The sequence below is a fragment of the Somniosus microcephalus genome, chromosome 3 (assembly GCF_052327205.1).
Source record: "Somniosus microcephalus isolate GS21.2 chromosome 3, FLI_Smic_1.0, whole genome shotgun sequence".
Taxonomy (NCBI): Eukaryota; Metazoa; Chordata; class Chondrichthyes; order Squaliformes; family Somniosidae; genus Somniosus; species Somniosus microcephalus.
The window spans coordinates 75495303-75515246 of NC_140989.1; the positions used below are offsets into that span (position 1 = coordinate 75495303).

Below are 19944 nucleotides of genomic sequence, written 5' to 3' on the forward strand. Positions count from 1 at the left end.
ACATGGTGTCAGAACAGGGATTTGAAATGGACATCATTGGAGCTCCCTTACCCTGAATGAATTGGGAATCTTTGAACTTACCTAGAAAATGGAGCAGGTTCAAGCAACACGTGCAGTTGATGTTTTCGGGTCCACTGAAAAGCAAAGGGGAGGAAGAAAGATGCAGCTACCTACTCCTGTGGATTGAAGAAAAAGGGAGAGACATTTTTAACACATGGTCTCTCACCGCGGATGAAGCAAATGTACTGAAAAGTTATTTTGACCGTTTTGAAGCATATGTGATGCCCAAGACAAATACAATATTCGCTAGGTACAAGTTTTAGGAGAAAGTACAAGGAGCTAGTGAGTCGTTTGAACAGTTCATGACTGAGTTAAAACTGCTGGTAAAAGACTGTGCATATGCAGATAAAGATGAGATGGTCAGAGACCGCATCATGTTTGGAATACATTCAGCTAAAGTGAGAGAGAAACTTTTGAATGTTGGGTCCGGGCTAACGCTGGACAAAGCTATGGACATAGCTAGATCGCACGAGATAGCCCAAGCACAGTTGAAAACCATAACCGGCGCCACGAGCAGCTCGAGTGAACAGACAGTGCACGCAGTTAATAGACACACACCAAAGAACACCGCCCAGAGAGCGTGTTTCAGAACAGAAAGAACAGTGAGAGTCCTAAAAATGAGCAACACAGACATAAAACGCTTCAAAAACTGTGGATATTGTGGAAACAAGATGCATGGAGAAAAGGTGCAATGCCCCGCCAAAGGAAGGCAATGTGCTACATGTGGTAAACGGAACCACTTTGCTAAAGTTTGCAGGACTGTTTTCGGAAAAACAGTACACACAGTGAGTGACAGCCAAATGCCAGATAGAGAGCCAAATGCAGAGGAACTGTTTATTGATTCTGTGTCACAGAAAAAACAGATTTCAGAGACTGAGCAAGCTTTTGCCAATATTGAGATAGGAAAACAGGGCAAAGAGCTTAAGTTTAAACTAGACACTGGATCTCAGGTTAATGTAATTCCTCTGAGTGAGTATCACAGCTTGAAGGATGAGTGTGAGCTACAGCCCACCTCACGCAGACTGACCGGCTATGGGGGTGAGCAGCTCATTGTAAAAGGCACATGCGTGATGAAATGCAAGCACAAAGAGAGCGACATGATGTTGGACTTTTACATTATTGACACTCAAGCACCTCCAGTGCTAGGTCTAAAAGCATGTTTAGCCATGGACCTCGTCAAGCTAGTGCTATCATTGACAGCACCAGCTGAGAAGCAGACAGTCATGGAGGAGTTTGCTGACGTTTTCAAAGGAATCGGACTATTCCCACATGAATGCACTATTCACCTTGACCCAGCAGCAACCCCTGTGGTTTGCCCACCGAGAAGGATACCCCTTGCTCTATGTAGTCGCCTGAAGGAGGAGCTGCACAGCATGGAGAATACAGAAATCATCGTCCGGGAAACAGAACCGACAGAGTGGGTCAACGCATTAGCAGTGGTTGAGAAACCAAGTACAGGCAAGCTCAGAGTCTGTCTCAACCCCAGAGATTTGAACAAGGCTATCAAATGCCCTCACTACCCTCTACCAACACTAGATGACATCACACCCAAGCTAGTGGGAGCACGTTACTTCAGTGTAATGGACGCATGATCAGGATACTGGAATTTCAAGCTCATGGAAGAGTCATCTAAGCTAACAACGTTTAACACACCATTTGGACGCTACCGATTTCTGCGTTTACCATTTGGTCTTATCTCAGCTTGGGATGAATTCCAGCGGAAGATCGACAAAACCTATGAAGGCCTCGACGGAGTAGTCGCAATCGTAGATGACATCCTCATCTATGGCAGGAATAGAGAGGAACATGACAGGAACCTTCGTGCGATGCTACAAAGATCACGGGAGAAAGGTATCCAGCTCAACCCCGAAAAAAGCATAATCGGATCCACTGAGATCAGTTATTTCAGGCATCGCCTCTCAACTAATGGCATTAAGCCGGATCCAGAGAAAATCTCCGCTATCAAGAAGATGGAGCCGCCGAAGAACCGCGCAGAGCTAGAGACAGTACTAGGCATGGTTAACTACTTAGCCAAGTTTGCCCCGAGCCTCTCCGAAATCAACGCACCCATGCGTCAGTTGCTCAAACAATCCAATGAGTTCCTGTGGGACAAACAACATGACACAGCATTTCAGAAAATGAAAGACCTAATCACCAGAGAACCAGGACCAGTTCTTGCCTACTTCGACCCCAACAAAGAGCTCAGACTACAAGTGGACGCGTCAAAGTATGGATTAGGTGCAGTATTACTGCAAGAAGGAAAGCCCATCAGCTACGCTTCCAGATCTCTCACAGACAGTGAAATCAACTATGCTCAAAACGAGAAAGAGTTATATGCAATTCTGTTTGGATGTAAGCGTTTCCACCAGTACGTCTATGGCCGACAAGTCATTGTGGAATCCGACCACAAGTCCCTCGAGTCAATCATGAGGAAACCACTAGCCGCAGCCCCACCAAGGCGACAGAGAATGATCCTTCAGCTACAGAAGTACAACTTCACAATCATTCACCGTCCAGGCAAAGACATTCCTGTCGCAGACACGCTCTCCAGAAAGTCTCTTAGCTACCAGGACAGCAGCCTCAGTGAAGGCATGGATGTGCAGGTGTACATGGTGTCCAACAGCTTACCTGTGAGTGACTCAAAACTGAAGGAGATCCGAGCAGGAACAGAGAAAGATGCACAACTCACACTGCTGAGCAAAGTCATACATGAAGGATGGCCTGAGGAAAGGAGGAAATGCCCTCAGAGCATATCCAAATTCTGGAACCACAGAGACGAACTGTCACAAATCAACAGAATCGTCTTCAAAGGGGAGCAAATCATCATTCCTACCAGTCTCAGAGAAGAGATGTTGACAAAAATTCATGCTGGACATATGGGCATGGAAAAATGCAAACAAAGAGCATGTGACATTATGTTTTGGCCCAGAATGTGCAAACACATTGAGGACATTGTCGGAAAATATTCCATTTGTCTAGAACGCCGCCCATCAAATGTCAAAGAGCCCATGATATCTCACCGTATCCCAGACAGGCTCTGGCAAGTTGTCGGCTACAAGCAAGTGCATGCAAAACATATACAGAGACAGCAACACCAAAAGAGATACTATGACAGGTCAACTAGACTACTGCCGCCGCTGCACAATGGAGAATCCGTCAGAATCCAGGAGCATGACTACTGGAAGCCAGCAGTCATCATCCAGCCAGCTGACACTGAGCGATCGTATCACATCCGCACCCCAGAAGGACGGGTGTACCGCTGCAATCGCAGGCACCTCCTGAACACCAAGGAACAACACCCTCATTCTGACGAGAGGATCAGTTCAACAGAGTGTGATGAGTAGAGCAATACACAAAACACATCATACTTACCTGAACCTAAACCTGAACCTGATTTGTTGACCGATTCAGGAGTATGCTCAGTTCCATACCACACAAGGTCAGGACGAGAGGTCAAGCCTAGAGTTATCCTTGACTTGTGAACTGTCAAAGGGTGTAGGCGGATTGCTGCCCTAAAAAAATAACTGTACATCGTTATTGAAACATTGAGATGTTTTCAGCGCTAGTTAAATGCTGAGTTTACTTATATGTTTATGCTACCGAGAACATTAGGTAGAAGGTTTAAAAGTAATGCATAACATTTTTCTTTTAAAAGAACGGGGATGTAACATTTGCATGTTGAATTGTCATTGGCCCGCAGGCATCTGTAAGGATTACCTATTATATTCACATGTGATCACATGCTGAGTTGTCATTGGCCTGCAGGCATCTGTAAGGACTGCTATTGTTTTGGAGGACCCAGGGTCCTAACTCCATCTTGTCCACACGGTGCTGTATGAGAGATCACAGACCTGATGCTTCATAAAAGAGTTTAAACTGTAATACTCCGTTGTCCTGCAATTTATTATTTTTGTACAAAGTGTGCAAAACAAGACAGAAACCAGAGGGAGGTGACTCTGGGCCTATAGACCAATGGGCCGGGTAAGGACACCTGCGAGCAGCCCGCCACCTCTCCGAACAGCCCTAACTGCAGCTCTTTGAGGTTCCCCATGTGCTGCTGCTACTGCTTCTCTTCCTCCAACCAGAGTAGGGTGGCCAAGATAACTTCCATATTCTGCTGCATCCAGTACCTCCCTGAGCTTCTTGAAAGTTTTGTAGCAGAATCAGGCAGACATGCAGTGATTTCCAAGTTTGCATAAATCAAGCCAGGTTATTTCCAAACAGATTCAAAAGATTTCAGTCCTTGCAGGTGTGTCCCTTTAAGAGATTTTAGACTTATACGGTCCAGTACTGCACTGTTCTTCCAGGTTTTGTGGCAAAAATGGCATCAGGGTCCTATTAACATTTTAAGAGCCTGATTTGAATATTATAATGAGGCTCCTGCCTGCTTCTGGTGGACTCCTGGGCTGTCCTTGTGAAGTCCCTGAACAAAATGATGGCGGCGGATCAGGAGCCGGAACAGGGTGGTAAGTTCAGACCTGTTCCTGTTGGGCAGAGGCTCTTAAAATCGGGACCATGCTGTTTGACACACGAATGTAAGCGATAATAACAGGGGTGAATTTCTTCAGAACTTTTCCCGCTCTGCTGCCATAACGTTAGTGGAAGTTTGACGGAAACCCCATTTACGCATGTAAACAGGGTTCGTGACGAACTTCCACCTAAGTTACGTTGGGATCCTTCCCGATCCCAAAAGAGTAATCAATATATAGAATGAACTTTCATAGCCTAACTTTTCACTTTTCACAAAAATACTATTCACAGGCTTTTAAACACATTAGCTGCATCTCTGCATTAGTAGTTATATTTTATTAGCAACATGTCTTTGTTGTCCTGCTCGCTCCTATGTTTTGGTTAGTTCTGTAGCATCATAGGGCTGGATTTTGTGAATGGAGGCGAGTTGCAGGCAGGACAGCTGCTTGTCATGTCAATGTCGCGCCTCCATCCTCGCCTGACCGACCAGAGGGATTTTCCCCTGCTTGAGCTTGTTAAGCCAGCCCTGCGGGCTCAGCAGGCCAATTAGGGAGGAAGTCACTGACAGAGCACATCAACGCCAGACGTGCCATCTGTCAAGGCTTCTTGAAAGAATAAATGTCAGCATTTGACAGCTCTGTGAAGTTGTCAAACACTGACATTCTCTTTAGTTTGATGAGTTCTTGTGTTCAGGACTCATCAAACCTTTCAAATTTGTAAATTTCACATGGCTGTTGGTACAGAGGTTCCATCAGCCAGTCTGTGAAATTGACAAGGAGGATGTCAGCTCTCCCGATCCACCACGGCTGAAGGCTGTAGAAATAAAACAAGGTAAGTGAACACTTTTAAAAACTTATCACTCACCTTGCACACTCACCAGTCCACACTTGCACCCATCACTCAACTCTACACCTTACTTCCAGGTGCCTCCGACCGCCGCAGACCTCCTCCACATCTCCTCCAACTCGGCGGGGTTCTCCGAGGTTGGGAAGCCTTCACCTGTGAAGGTAAAATGGCATTAATCCTTTTTTCTGCCTGTTAACTACCTGTTAATAGGCAGTTAAAAGGATTAAATGCCTTTCCCGCCTCCAGGAGATGGGACCCGAAGCTGCACATCTTCCCGCCTCCTGGCAAAAGGGCACGGAGGCGGGATGGGGGCAGCTTTACCATCCGCCCCCACTTCCTCCGAATTTACCGGCAGCTCCTGCCTCCTCGGGGCTTGGAAAATCCAGCCCATAGAATCAAACAGCACAGAAGGAGACCATTCGGCCCATCATGCCTGTGCCGGCTCTTTGAAAGCTTTATCCAATGAGCCCCACTCCCCTGCTCTATCCCCATATCCCATGCAAATTTTTCCTTTTCAAATATATAAAGGAACTTGGTTGTCTTCCTTTTAAAGGTCTATGGAAGGGCCCCTATTCAAAACTTTAGCCTATCATTTGTTTTCAGATACTAGCAGACCTCCTTTGTACTCCCAGCATTTTTTCTTTTTATTTCTGTTTCCAACATTTGCAGTTTCCACTGCTGTTATGTTTAAAGGCAAAACTGCCAAATGACAGAAGGGCACAGCAGAAAACAGGTGGGCGAGCCCACACATTGAGCAAATCTCTCCATGTGAAGAGATTATGGTTGATTTCTTTGGAAGGAGAATTTTAGAATGTAGATTTTTTTGGAAGGAGAATTTTAGAATGTGTTGAGGTTGTCCATAGACAAACACACACAGAAACAACACACACTAATTGTCCACAACAGCATAATAGGGCACACAGTGACAATGCAGTAGCCAAATAGATAAGCGCATTTATACACTCTAAGTGTACCACCTGTTCTCCTTACAGAACCCAGTGACCTAACAGCTACTCCCAAAAACACACTTTCACACCAACTTTCGCCACCCCCACTTGCACCAGGCACCAGCACAGATTCACACATCATAGAAGAAGTACGTAATGGTGTTAATGATGAAGCACAGGATGGTGAGGCGCCAAGCACTGGTGAAGAAAGAATAGCAGTGATGGTGGTTGATGAGGGGATAGCTGGTATGGGACATAGACCTATCATGCCCAGTGCCCCTGAATTATATATGGATATAGATCTCCATGGGCCTGTTTTCATAGATGTTACAGCAACAGCACATATTGCAGATCATTTATCTCCTTAACTTCAGCAATGGAAGGTTGTCTGGATAGTTTAACAAAATCCAACAGCTAGATATGCACAACCTTCTCCGCATAGCTGATGCCCTGGAGCAATAGTTATATACAAGTAGCAATACCAGTGGAATCTACAATGAAGACCTGAATTATGCAAACGAAAGACACTGGCAGAGCACCTCACCCAAATGCTCCTACTGCTGATTGAGAGTTAGGGGTACAAGCCCACATAATACAATCTGGTTAGCTTCAGCCTCACTTGAAAAATCATTACTAGGTAACCATGACTAAGTGATCCTGAAAGCTCATAGATGCCCACTGTTCTATGCTTACACAGATCAGCTAACACGTCACTACCTTCCAGTAGTGATATACATGGAGCAACTTAATAACAGCCAGTTGGCAGCCATCAGCAGCATGTAGATCTGCACCAGTGCCAGCGTAAGTGCCTCTGAATGCAATGAACTCACAAATTGCAGTAACAGTGACTCCTGGCACTGATTCAGAGTTAATTGCATTACCTGCAGCTCATCAGTTTGCTATGTAACCATCCACAAATGCTACTTGCTCATCTAGGCAGCATTTAACACTGGTACATACACAACCAACTTGAAAGTTACAACACACAAACAGGTGATAGGCCTCTTTTAATAGGGATATAGGAGTCCTATGATGTACATAGGACCCCGATTGCCATTTTTAGTCAGAACTGGTAGAAACTGAAGAGACCCGCCAAAGGTATGTGTTGAATTATTTTTGTGGCCCCAGAGGAGCTGGGGACACAAAAATAACCTGCTTGCTGGGGCCAGATTACCTCCCCGCCCTCCGCAATCGCAACCCCCACGCCTCCCGCAACCTACCTTGCTGGCGGTTGCCCCAGTGCAATCTTGAAGCCTCAATTCAGCTCATCTGCCAAATCTAAATGAGGCTATTGCCTCAAAATCTAGTGCTTCTCCAACGTATGCCCCTAGTGGCTAAAGCTTTGGAGGTGGCAGGCTGCTGAGCTTCCATTGAGGACACTTCAATTGGCCATGGTGGGCGACCTTGAGCAGCTCCGGGCCTTGATAGCCTTGCTACAGACTGCAGTATCTCAGCGCAGGCCAGGGCAATCTGCTCCAGCTGGCTGTAACAATGGCACTGGCGGAATGGGTGGTGGGGAAGCAGGCCAGATGTTGTCCTGAGAGAGGCCAGCCAGTGCTTCTCCCATGGAGCCAATGCCACTCTCCTGGGGCTGAATCTCAGCACTTTGACGCTCTGCGCGAGAACAAAGTGCGAGAGTGTTGTGACACTCTGAAAGCCCCTGTCAACATTGGTCCCCAAAGCCAAGCTGACAGAAGTCTAAGCTTCCATGGCAGCAGTGTGAACTGCCATAGAAACTGTCAGAGTTGTGAGCAGAGGCTCCTTTATGGTGGGTGCCACTGTCGTGTTCAAAGAGCTGACCGCTCAGTCCATGTTTGACGGAATGGTCTACACAGCATGTCAAGAATCATGGATGTAAGCTCCATGATGTGAAATGGATCTACATCTGAACACTAGATCTTGAATTCTTATATCAATATAAATTGTTCAGTCAAGGAAAGGAGAAGGGTTTGCAATACAAAATGTTCCTTATTTTAATCATTTTTAATTTATTTTAGAAAATTCAATATTTAATAGACTCAGTGAACTGAAAGACAAGTAATCCTAGTTCTCACCATTGATGACAAATAACTTTATGGTTCCCAGACACACATGTGGTATAAACTGAGGACAATTAATAATTATCTGTAACATATAAAAGATATACATTTGAGAACTGAGGAATACTTATTCCATGTATGTGGGAAGACCAAAGTTTTACTGATTGTCAACTGTTTCACAGCTGGAATGTGAAAAGAGCCAAATGATTATCAGTACAGATGTGATGCATAAACTCATCTATTACTGAGAGCTTCCTACAGTTTGAGAGTGTAGATTCTATACTTGTCACTTGTCAAAATATATTTAGCTAATGGCCTGCAGTTCTATAGCAGTTTAGAGAGTCTCAAGACAATGCTCATCAAAAAAAACTTTAAATGATGTAAAAGTAAAAGTATCAGTGTGCCATCTTATTAACATTAAGTATGAATTTCTTTGTGTGAGATTTATGGAGGGGTATATGGTTCAAATATTGATAGATATCACAGATTTCTCAGCAAAAATGTCAGATAATGAATGCCATTTGTTGGATTAAATAACTCACAAACATTAAAGTCACAAATTAATTAGGTTTTACTTGAAAAAAGTATTATTTAATTCATCACATTTTTAATTATTCATCGCTTTAGTTTTTAATTCAATTTCAAAGTCACTATGACTAAGTTTAACAATCCCACATGTATAAACACACGCACCATTATGTCTCACTTAAGAGGAGATTTAATAGAGGTGTTCAAAATCGTGAATGGTTTTGATAGAGTAAATAAGGAGAAACTGTTTCCAGTGGCAGAAGGGTCAGTAACCAGAGGACACAGATTTAAGGTAATTGGCAAAAGCACCAGAGGCGCTATGAGGAAAACATTTTTTACGCAGCGAGTTGTTATGATCTGGAATGCACTGCCTAAAAGGGTGATGGAAACAGATTCAATAATAACTTTCAAAAGGGAATTGAATAAATACTTGAAGTGGAAATATTTGCAGGGCTATAGGGAAAGAGCAGGGTAATGGGACTTACTGGATAGCTCTTTCAAAGAGCTGACACAAATACGATGGGCTGAATTGCCTCCTTCTGTGCAGTATCATTCTATGATTCGACGATTCTCTTCAGAAGTGACTAGCCAACATCTTGAACATTCATTAAATGGAAATTTACAAGACTGCCTCTGCTGCCCATATCCTAACACGCACCAGATCCTGTTCACTCATTACACCTGTGTTTGCTGACCTACATTGGCTCCCAGACCAGCAATTCAATATAATAACATTAAAAGTGCTATTAACAATGCTTGCCTCAAATTTAAAATTCTCACCTTTGTGTTCAAATGGCCTCGCTCCTCCCTATCTCCGTAACCTCCTCCAGCCCTACAATCCTTCCAGAAGTTTGCCTTCCTCCAATTCTGGCCTCTTGTGCAGCCCCGACTGCCTTTGCCCCGCCCTTGGCGGTCATGTCTTCAGTTGTCCAGGTTCTAAGCTTTGTAATTCCCTCCCTAAACCACTCCACCTCTCTCGCCTCCTTTCAGATGCTCCTTAAAACCTACCTCTTTAACCAAGCTTTTGGTCACCTATTTAATGTGACTCGGTGTCAATTTATTTGTCTGATAACCTTCCAGTGAAGTGTCTTGTGATGTTTTACTATGTAAAAGGTGCTAAATAAATGCAAGTTGTTGTTGTCTTAACTTCAAATGCAACATTTGACTCAACAATGCATTGTGGCGTTTGTATGAACATTCATCTCTATTGCTTGACACAAATACAAAATATTAAAAAGCCATGTACAGATTTATCACTGGCCATGGAAAGGAAATCAAAACCTAAACTCTCAACTTCAGTTCTACAAATAGGTCATAAATGTACTCCTGCCTCTGTAAATCTGCCATATTTACTGCTTCATAGCATAGTACTGATCTCACAGGCTGCTGTATGGAGCAGCATAAATTTTGGGTTTTAATTCATTCCACCTACTACACTAATATTAAATTTAAGTAGGTGTTTCCTTCCTGTAGTTTTAATGTTATAAAACTAATAACCCTCATTCACTGGTGCACCGGTAAATCAAGGGGACATTATGACTACTTAGTTGGTTGTAACAGAAGACAGAAAAGAAAGTCAGAAAAGAGTATCAATGTAACAGCTAAATAATTGTATGCACCACTTACACTGGAGCAACCAGTTGTAGCTGCAGTACTGGTTCCAGTTCGGCATTTACACTGCCTGGCTGGAACTGCTGTTCTTCTGCCCAGGAGAAAGATCTCACCCAGCAGTTAATGTTTTGGGCCCAGATGTTGAATCGTGCCCAAAAACGGGCTACCAATGAAAGCTGATGGGCATACACCAGGAAACGTTAGGTGCACTGGACATTCTGCCAGTGAGCGTGTGAACAATGAGATTCTGCAGTCTGCAGCCAGGCCCAGAGCTGCTTATGGTTCCACACCACAGTCATTTGAAGTGTCCTCAATGGAAGCTCAATAGCTTTCCATCTCCCAAGATGTAGCCACTGGAGAAACACCTTGTAGGAACACTAGGATAGGTAAATGAGCAAAAAAGACAGGCTTGCACAAGGGTGATTCATAACTATTGCTATTAACTGTTAGATAGAAATGGAATGGAGTTGTTTGATAAATTTGGTTTTTGTTCTGAATTTTGTGTTGGTGTTTTTATTCATAGTGAAGTGAGTGCAAGACCCATAAGGCAGGAAGGCAATCGGATGGTGATAGAAAGGTGGGTGGTGATAAGGATTGTGGAGCTCTTGGTGTATTAGGGATAGGAGGGATGGTTCACGTGAAGCGCTCTTCAATGAGCTGCTCTTTGAGAGCTCTGGCAGCAAGGGACACTAGTGGCCGATGCCTCTCCTGCTCTTCCTCCTCTATATGCTGCTCTTTCCTCCTCTTCCTGCTCCTTCTCCTGCTGAAGCTCTTACTGCCCAGGTGGTGCTAAGGGCTGATCCCTCATGATGGCAAAGTCATGGGGGGAGAAATTCGGTATCGCCCCGTTTGGGGCGCAATTATCAGCCGGGCGCAAAGTTTAGCGCCTGGTGCTAATTATCGCCTCCGACTGCAAACTTGGCTTCTATCACCCCTGGAGGCGATTGGAGAGCTAAATCAGGCGCTAAACACCTCTCTTAAGGCGCTAACGCCGAGGAGCGAGGTGCTACCTCAGAGTGCTGGCGAAGCTCATGTGATGTCAGTTAGCAATGAAACACAGAAACACTGGTGCCGGCCAGTTCTTAAAGGGGAGGGTCAATCTTGCTCTCCATCCACACCCTGCTCATTGCAGCCTTGAATCTCAGCCTGGAGAGACCTGTACAACAATACTGCTGGAAAGAACAATGGAGAGACCCAGGGAAAGTGCTCAGAGTGCAGCCCCCATAGTCTCTTTTAAATCGATGCAAGGAAGGTCAAATCAAAATGAACCTGCAAAGTGCTGCTCAGTACCCAAAACTCCTTCACACAGCGTTGAATCTCTCCAGAAGTCTCTCTCTCTCTCTCTCAGAATGAGAGGTGCAAAAATATCGCTGACAAAAAAAGGCAGGAAGCGGCCGCCTTTAAATAGCGCTTCCCCAGTCACTTCCCGACTGCAAAACGCTCCCCTCTACCTGTCGTTTCTAGCAGCAGGCGGTAAGACAGGGGGCACCACTCAATATCCGGTCCAGGGCACCACCGCGGTGTTGCACACTTGACTGACGTCACGGTCTACTGGCGCAGGAGATTGTGGTGGTAGTGTTTAGCGTTGTCACAAAATGTCTGGTCAATTTCGCAAGCGCGCAAACATCGCCGCACCCGGGCGCTAGTTGCTTTGCACCCCAGTAGCGCCCTCTTAGGGTGCTAATGAAAGGCGCAAAGCAACCAAATTTTTCCCCTATGGAGTATGCAGAAGAATATGGCAAATCTGGATAGCCACACAGGGCTGTATTGCAAGGCTCCTCCCGATAGATCCAGCCAGCGGAAGTATTGCTTGAGCATACCAATTGTCTGCTCAATTATGTTTTTGGTGGCAGTATATAAGTCAGCTCTGCAACTCTGCCCAGGCTCCTGACAGGAGTCATCAGCCATGTCTGAAGGGAATAGCCCTTGTCGGCCAGTAGCCGGCCTGTGACCTGAAGGCCTGGTTGAAACAAAGATGGAACAGAGGACTGGTAACGGATAGGTGAATCATAACCACCATCAGGATACCGGGCACAGACCTGCATGATGTGCTGTCTGTGGTAACAAACCAGCTGGATGTTGAGGGAGTGGAATCCCTTTCTAGTCACAAAGATTCTAGGCTGGAGATGGAGTCACGCAAGGCCACACCTTGGATCCTAGGGAAGCCTGCCATGCATACAAAGCCTAGTGCTCTCTCGTTCTGCTTCACTCTGTCCATGGAGAATGAGATGTAGGTATTCTTCCTGATGTAGAGAGCCTTGATGACCTGCCTGGTACAGCGATGGACTGAAAACTGGGAGATGTCCCTGAAGTCACCTGCTGCAGCCTGAAAGGAGCCTGTGGCATAAATGTTAAGAGTCACAATGACCTTGACAGACACAGGCAATGCTGACTATGCCCTGTGTCTGCAGCAAGTGACATAGCTCAGTAACAGCCTCCTTTCTGGTGAAGGTGCCTGAGTCGTTGCTCCTCCCAAAATTCATGTAGAAACGCTCCCTGGAGACCCACTGTGGATATGGCTTCCTGCACAATGCCCTCCTCCTACCTCTTTGGTGAGCAACTCCTGCTCCATCCTGCCTTCCTTGCTGCAGTACAACTGTTTTGAAGGCAGCTAAAAAATGTGCGACACCAGCAAAATCTTCTTCTCAGCTGTCAGTTTCACAGTCAGAAAACAGGCCCAATTAGCAGCCTCAAATGACAACAACAACAACTTGCATTTAAATACCGCCATTAACATAGTAACATAGCAGTAGCGTTATCAAACAAAATTTGACACTGAACCACATAAGGAGATATTAGGACAGATGACCAAAAACTTGGTCAAAGAGGTAGGTTTTAACGAGCATCTTAAAGGAGAGATAGGCTTAGGGAGGGAATTCCCGAGATTGGGGCCTTGGCAGCTGAAGGCACGGCCGGCAATGGTGGAACGATTAAAATCAGGGATGCACAAGAGGCCAGAATTGGAGGAGCACAGAGATCCTGGAGGGTTGTAGGGCTGGAGGAGGTTACAGAGATAGAATGGGGCGAGGCCATGGAGGGATTTGAAACAAGACGAGAATTTTAAAATCAAGGCGTTGCCGGACTGGGAGCCAACATATGTCAGTGAGCACAGGGGTGATGGGTGAATGGGACTTGGTGCGATTTACAATACAGGCAGCAGCGTTTTGGATGAGCTCAAGTTTACGGAGGGTGCAATGTGGGAGGTCAACCAGTAGAGCAGTGGAATAGTCGAGTCTGGAGGTAACAAAGGCATGGATGAGGGTTTCAGCAGCAGATGAGCAGAGGCAGGGGTGGAGACAGGCGATGTTACAGAGGTTGAAGTAGGCGGTCTTGGTAATGGAGAGGATGTGGTGTCGGAAGCTCAGCTCAGGGCCAAATAGAATGCCAAGGTTGCGAACGGTCTGGTTCAACCTCAGACAATGGCCAGGGAGAGGGATGGAGATGATGGGTAGAGAACGGATTTTGTGGCGGGGACCAAAGACAACGCCTATGGATCAGCCCAATCCAACATGATGGGCGGCGCACTTCTGACACATAATGAACGTGCACGCCTCGCCTGACACATTGGATGCTTAGCTGCCCATTTTGCACCGAGGCGTTTGGAGAACACATTGGAGGTATCCATACAGTTAACTCCAGGCATGATTAAAAAGTGCTCAGAAGATCCATGGGACCCTCTGATCACTTTATTTAAACCTGGTTTAGCGCTGCTTTAGAGTTATATGGTATGCAGTGTTAAACCTATGCAGTGTAAGAATGCTGGGGTGGAGAGTGGGGCCTCACACCGCATCTCTCTGAATTTGGGTTGTGGTCTGACTCGGAGTTATACTGTAATGTCACTGCCGTTACACAGATACTTTGTAGTAATTCTAACATTGAAATTTCAATGCACCTTACAATCAGCAGTGCATAAATGTCTTCATATTGTCACAGTTTACCAAACATTGTGTGGTCTGTTTCACTTTAATCCATTGTCTTTGGTCCCTGCCACAAACTCTGTTCCCTAACCAGCGACTCCAACCCTCTCCCTGGTCACTGTCTGAGGCTGAACCTGACCATTTGCAACCTTGGCATCCTATTTGACCCTAAGATATGCTTCCAACCACATATCCACTCCATCACCAAGACCGCCTGCTTCCAGCTCCGTAACATCATCCGCCTGCACCGCTGCCTCAGCTCATCTGCTGCTAAAACTCGCATCCATGCCTTTGTTACCACTAGACCTGACTACTCTAATGCTCTCCTGGCCGGCCTCCATCTTCTACCCTCCATATACTTTGAATTGATCCAAAACTCTGCTGCCCATATCCGAATTCACACCAAGCCCCATTCAACCATCACCCCTGTGCTCGCTGACCTACATTAGCTCCCGGTCAGACAACTCCTCGATTTTAAAATTCTCACCCTTGTTTTCAATTCCCTCCATGGCCTCACCTCTCCCTATCTCTGTAATCTGCTCCAGCCCTACAACCCTCTGATATCTCTGTGCTGACTTTATTTGCTACACCATTGGCAGCCGTGCCTTTAGCTGCCTGGGCCCTAAGCGCATGGAATTCCCTCCCTAAGCCTCTCTGCCTCTTTACCTCACTCTCTTCCTTTAAGATGCTCCTTAAAACCTACCTCTGTGACCAAGTCACCTGTCCTAATATCACCTTGTGTGGCTCGGTGTCAAATTTTGTTTGATAACACTCCTGTGAAGCGCCTTGGAACATTTTACTACATTAGAGGCGCTATATAAATGCAAGTTATTGGCATTAAACAAAGTACAAAATAGGAAACAATGGAATGCAGAGTTTATACTAACATTCAAGACCTCAATTGCTCAGTCATTGTGCATCCAATTATTGCAAGTTTTGTTCATGTATTACATATTTCATATCATGCAAATCATTAATCAAGTTATAGTCAATGTGTAAGTAACTGGTAAAGCGCCTGTTTGTTTTTTACCTGAATCATTAGTTCTAGTTCCAAGGAATTGACACATATGTGCTTTTCCAGAAACTCCAATTTCTGGATGATAATTGCGGTCCTCTGAGAGCTTTCTGCGGGCTGTTCAAGCGCTTTAAACACAGTGGCGCCGATAATCAAATAAAGCACCACCACCAGAAAATTAGCCGAGGCGGTCTTCCATTTCATAACAGTTGGGTTCAGGTCGTTGTCATCTCCTGGAGTTAAAACCGTCGGTTTTGTAGAAAAGGACAGCCTCGGTTTAGCATTCTGAGTTGCGGATTTGGGGTCGAGTAAGTCAGGCGCTGCCACTGGGCAAAAACAAACATATAAATAAATACATCGGATTCTTTTCACTGTCAACCAAATTGAAACGGGTTTACTGGTTCACTATTTTCAAGGCAATAAAATCAATTTACATCATGGATGGTTAAGTTGTAAATATGTACAAAAAATATCTGCAATATGATAAGGGACAAACGTCACAATTCATATTTGATGGTGTAAGTAAATCAGCTTGAAACATATTGAACAGCTCAGAACTAATGAATGTGGGGTACATGTATGGAGTCATACAATATCACCATCGATGCACTTTGTCTCAACAATTGTTTAAGGAGTGGTTTTAAAAAAGAAGCCTGTTTTTGGTATGTATTCTTCACAATGTAGATCACATGCAAGTCTTTTCAAGTTCCTGCCCTAGTAAAAAAAAATGTATTTGAATGAAAATGCTTGAAAATAACCCGTGTTTCAATGTGCTCGCTAAATTAAGTTATTAATTATACTGTCGGCAAAAAGCAAAGTGCTGTACATTTTATAAGAAATCAATGAAAAAATGTGCATCTTAATAGGAATTCTGAATAAATTACGCTAAGTGCTCATTCTCAGAGCCTCAGTCAGGTAGTGTTCATTTAAAAAGATCGTAAACATTTACAGAGCTCAACTAGGGACAAAACCATTTTCTGAAAAATATCTTTCACATCTAGCTAGTAGATTCTCTGTAAAGCCGACCTAAGTATAGCCTAATAAAATATGCATCTCTGCAAAACCTTGCTCAGCATTAATTCCAGAATGACAATAGCAACAGACGCTTTTAAAATGCATTTAACAAACTGAAGTGCTGCCCACGGAGGCGGCTGGTACTTACTTCTTTCACGAAAAATTCACCCTATTTTCTTATATCAGCAATCTTTTTGTTCATTTTCAATAGGAGAGTCAGGCATTTAGGAGTGGATGTTGTTGCCACATGGCTCGTACATGTTCATCCTAATCCAAACGCATGGGGCTCTCTCTCTCTCTGAAGGACTCACATACACACACTCGTACACACTCACACCTCGCTTCATTTAAAGGATCCACAACCATTAAAATCATTCTCCCATATCCAGAAGACCGCCTCTGCTTTCCACAGCGTGACTATTCCAGAACTAAATTATGCAATGCTGATTATTATTGGAATGGGAAATACACGGTGAAGAAAACAATTAGTCATATTGACAAGTACTAAACATGATTAGCTATTGGACTTCCCGGAAACCTATTGCTGAAACAACTATCATTATTATTTTAACAAGCTTATCCACATTTATTTTGCATAACATATCTACCTACTTGTATGCATGACCATTAACATGTTAATATTCTGCTGTATCTATCATTCGCCGGAGTTTGTGTGCGATAAATCCATTTATGTTAATTGGGGATATATATATCTCCAAATAGTTAGACATTATTATAGATAAACTGGCATAGTAAATAAATGTCGCTAAGTGCAAACACATATCTCTTGTTCAAATTAAGGCAAATGAATGATCAGCAGTAACAGCAGCAGTTTACGAATTAACACGAGAAGAGTTCAATAAGAATTTAAACATGCTATCCAGTTTACAACGTTACAAGAAACCCAGTTCTGAAAAGCGTGCTTCTATTTTTAGAGCCTCTTGTGCCCCACTACTGTACATGTGGAGAAGCCACATCTGGATTTTATGTTCTGAGGGTGGTCATTTTTCTGCTCAATTAAGACCGATTGCATGTAACAAGGAGCTTTTGCTCAAAAAATCTGTCAGGGTCATAAGCAGTCAATAGCTGTGGTTGATCATAAACACAAAATACCAGAAGAAAAATAAACCTTTCCAGTCGGACCTTCTCAAGAGTTGGTATTTCCGTTTTCAACAGAGGTTAAAAAAAAGTTTGTCATAATAAGTACATAGATATTTTCACTTTGATAACAATCGGTTGAAACAAACTCCAGAGATCTTTGAAGTTTGCAGGTCGCTGGTTTAGAAAAAAAGACTGTTTCAGAAAAGCTATCCAGGATCGTTTTCAGGCAGTTGCCAATTTTACAGCTAGCCTTTCATCAACCAAAAAATGCCCCTGAAGAATAAGCGTTAGTTTTAATATCTCTACTTTGACTTAATAAAAATCTAATGTAAAAGTAGGTTAGCTAATAATACTAGTTAAGAAATGTAGTGGCGGATCTCATGAAGATTAGCTAGTCTGTAATTTTCAATTTTTTTTAAAGGTTATCTTTCTACTGGTGATCAATTTCAACTGAATTTTAATATCGGCCACAGTCTTGGAATCATAGAAATTATAACACAGAATAAGGCTCTTTGTCTACCAGTGCTGGGTCTTCAACTAGAGCGCCAGTCCCATTTCTCTGCACTTTCCAAAATCCTTTTATTCTTCCTACTCACATACTTACTTGGTTTAAATTATCTTATAGTCTCTGCATCAATAGCCACATGTAGTAAAGCATTCCATGTCCGAGAAACAATGGAGGTGATTTTAACTTTGGGTGATGGTGTAAAATGGGAGATATCGAATTGGCCGCCTTTTTTATACCATAGAATCATAGAACTTTGTGGCACAGAAGGAGGCCATTAGGGCCATCGTGTCTGTGTCGGCCGAAAAAGAGCTATCCAGCCTAATTCCACTTTCCAGTTCTTGGTCCGCAGCCTTGTAGGTTACGGCACTTCAAGTTCCTATCTAAGTACTTTTTAAATGCGATGAGTGTTTCTGCCTCTACCACCTTTTCAGGCAGTGAGTTCCAGACAAAAAGCTCTCCTCAACTCCCCTCTAATCCTTCTGTCAATTAATTTAAATCTATGTTCCCTGGTTATTGACCTCTCTGCTAGGGGAAATAGGTCCTTCCTATCCACTCTATCTAGGCCCCTCACAATTTTATACACCTCAATTAAGTCTCTCCTCAGCCTCCTCTGTTCCAAAGAAAACAACCCCAGCCTATCCAATCTTTCCTCATAGCTAAAATTCTCCAGTCCTGGCAACATCGTCGTAAATCTTCTCTGTACCCTCTCTAGTGCAATCACATCGTTCCTGTAATGTGCTGACCAGAACTGCACACAGTTCTCTAGCTGTGGCCTAACTAGTGTTTTATACAGTTCAAGCATAACCTCCCTGCTCTTATATTCTATGCCTCGGCTAATAAAGGAAAGTATCCCGTATGCCTTCTTAACTACCTTATCTACCTGTCCTGCTACCTTCAGGGATCTGCGGACATGCACTCCAAGGTCTGTCTGTTCCTTTACACTTCTCAGTGCCCTACCATTTAGTGTGTATTCCCATGCCTTTTTATCCCTCCCCAAATGCATTACCATTGAATTCCATTTGCCACTTTTCTGCCCACCTGGCCAGCCCATTGATATCTTCCTGCGGCCTACAGCTTTCTTTCTCATTATCAATCACACAGCCAATTTTTGTATCATCTGCAACCTTCATAATCATGCCCCCTACATTGAAGTCTAAATCATTGATGTATACCACAAAAAGCAAGGGGCCTAGTACTGAGCCCTGCGGAACCCCACTGGAAACAGTCTTCCAGTCACAAAAACAAATGCCATAATGGAAAGGAAAATCAGGCACAGTGTGTAATAGGTGGTTAATTCGATATCACCCATTTTGCACCATCACACAGGGTAAAAATCATCCTAATGTTTCTAACCTTCCCCTTCATTCTTCCTGTAATAAATTGAGCCTATTTCACTGTTACCAACATTCAGTGGAAACAATTTTTCACTATTAACTTTCAAAACCTTTCAGAATTTTGAAAACCTCCATCAGATTCTTCCTTTATCTTTCACTGTTTGTGAACCACCCCCAATTTTTAAACCTTTCTTTATAACTATAACCTTTCATTCTCGGTATCATTCTAGTGAATCTTCACTGTACCCTCACCATGACTCAAATTTTCTTTCTGTAATGGGGTGCCTGGAACTGCATATAATACTCCAACTATGGCCAGTGCAAGGCCTTATACAAATTCAACACCACTTTCTTGCTTTTATATTCAATGTCCCCTCTATGAAATCCAGAATATATTTATATTTTATGGCCTTTTTTACTTGCATTTCCAAATTTAACATTTATGTATCTGCACTCTTAGATTGTTCCATTCCTCCACTCAGTTAATAATCTTACCATTTAGGGTATACTGTATTTCACAGTTCTTCTTTCTGTAATGCACAACTTCACATTGA

General features: G+C 43.8%; 1 protein-coding gene across 1 annotated transcript in view; it reads right to left on the reverse strand.

The window, feature by feature from the left end:
* Positions 1-16407, reverse strand: part of LOC147121146 (potassium channel subfamily K member 2-like) — a 214280-nt gene extending 197873 nt beyond the window's left edge. The window contains exons 1-2 of the mRNA XM_085977734.1: positions 16383-16407; positions 15449-15804 (exon numbers count right to left, since the gene is read on the reverse strand). Of these exons, the coding sequence (XP_085833860.1) occupies positions 15449-15804; positions 16383-16407 (381 nt within the window). The remainder of the gene's footprint in view (positions 1-15448; positions 15805-16382) is intronic.
* Positions 16408-19944: the final 3537 nt, after the last annotated feature.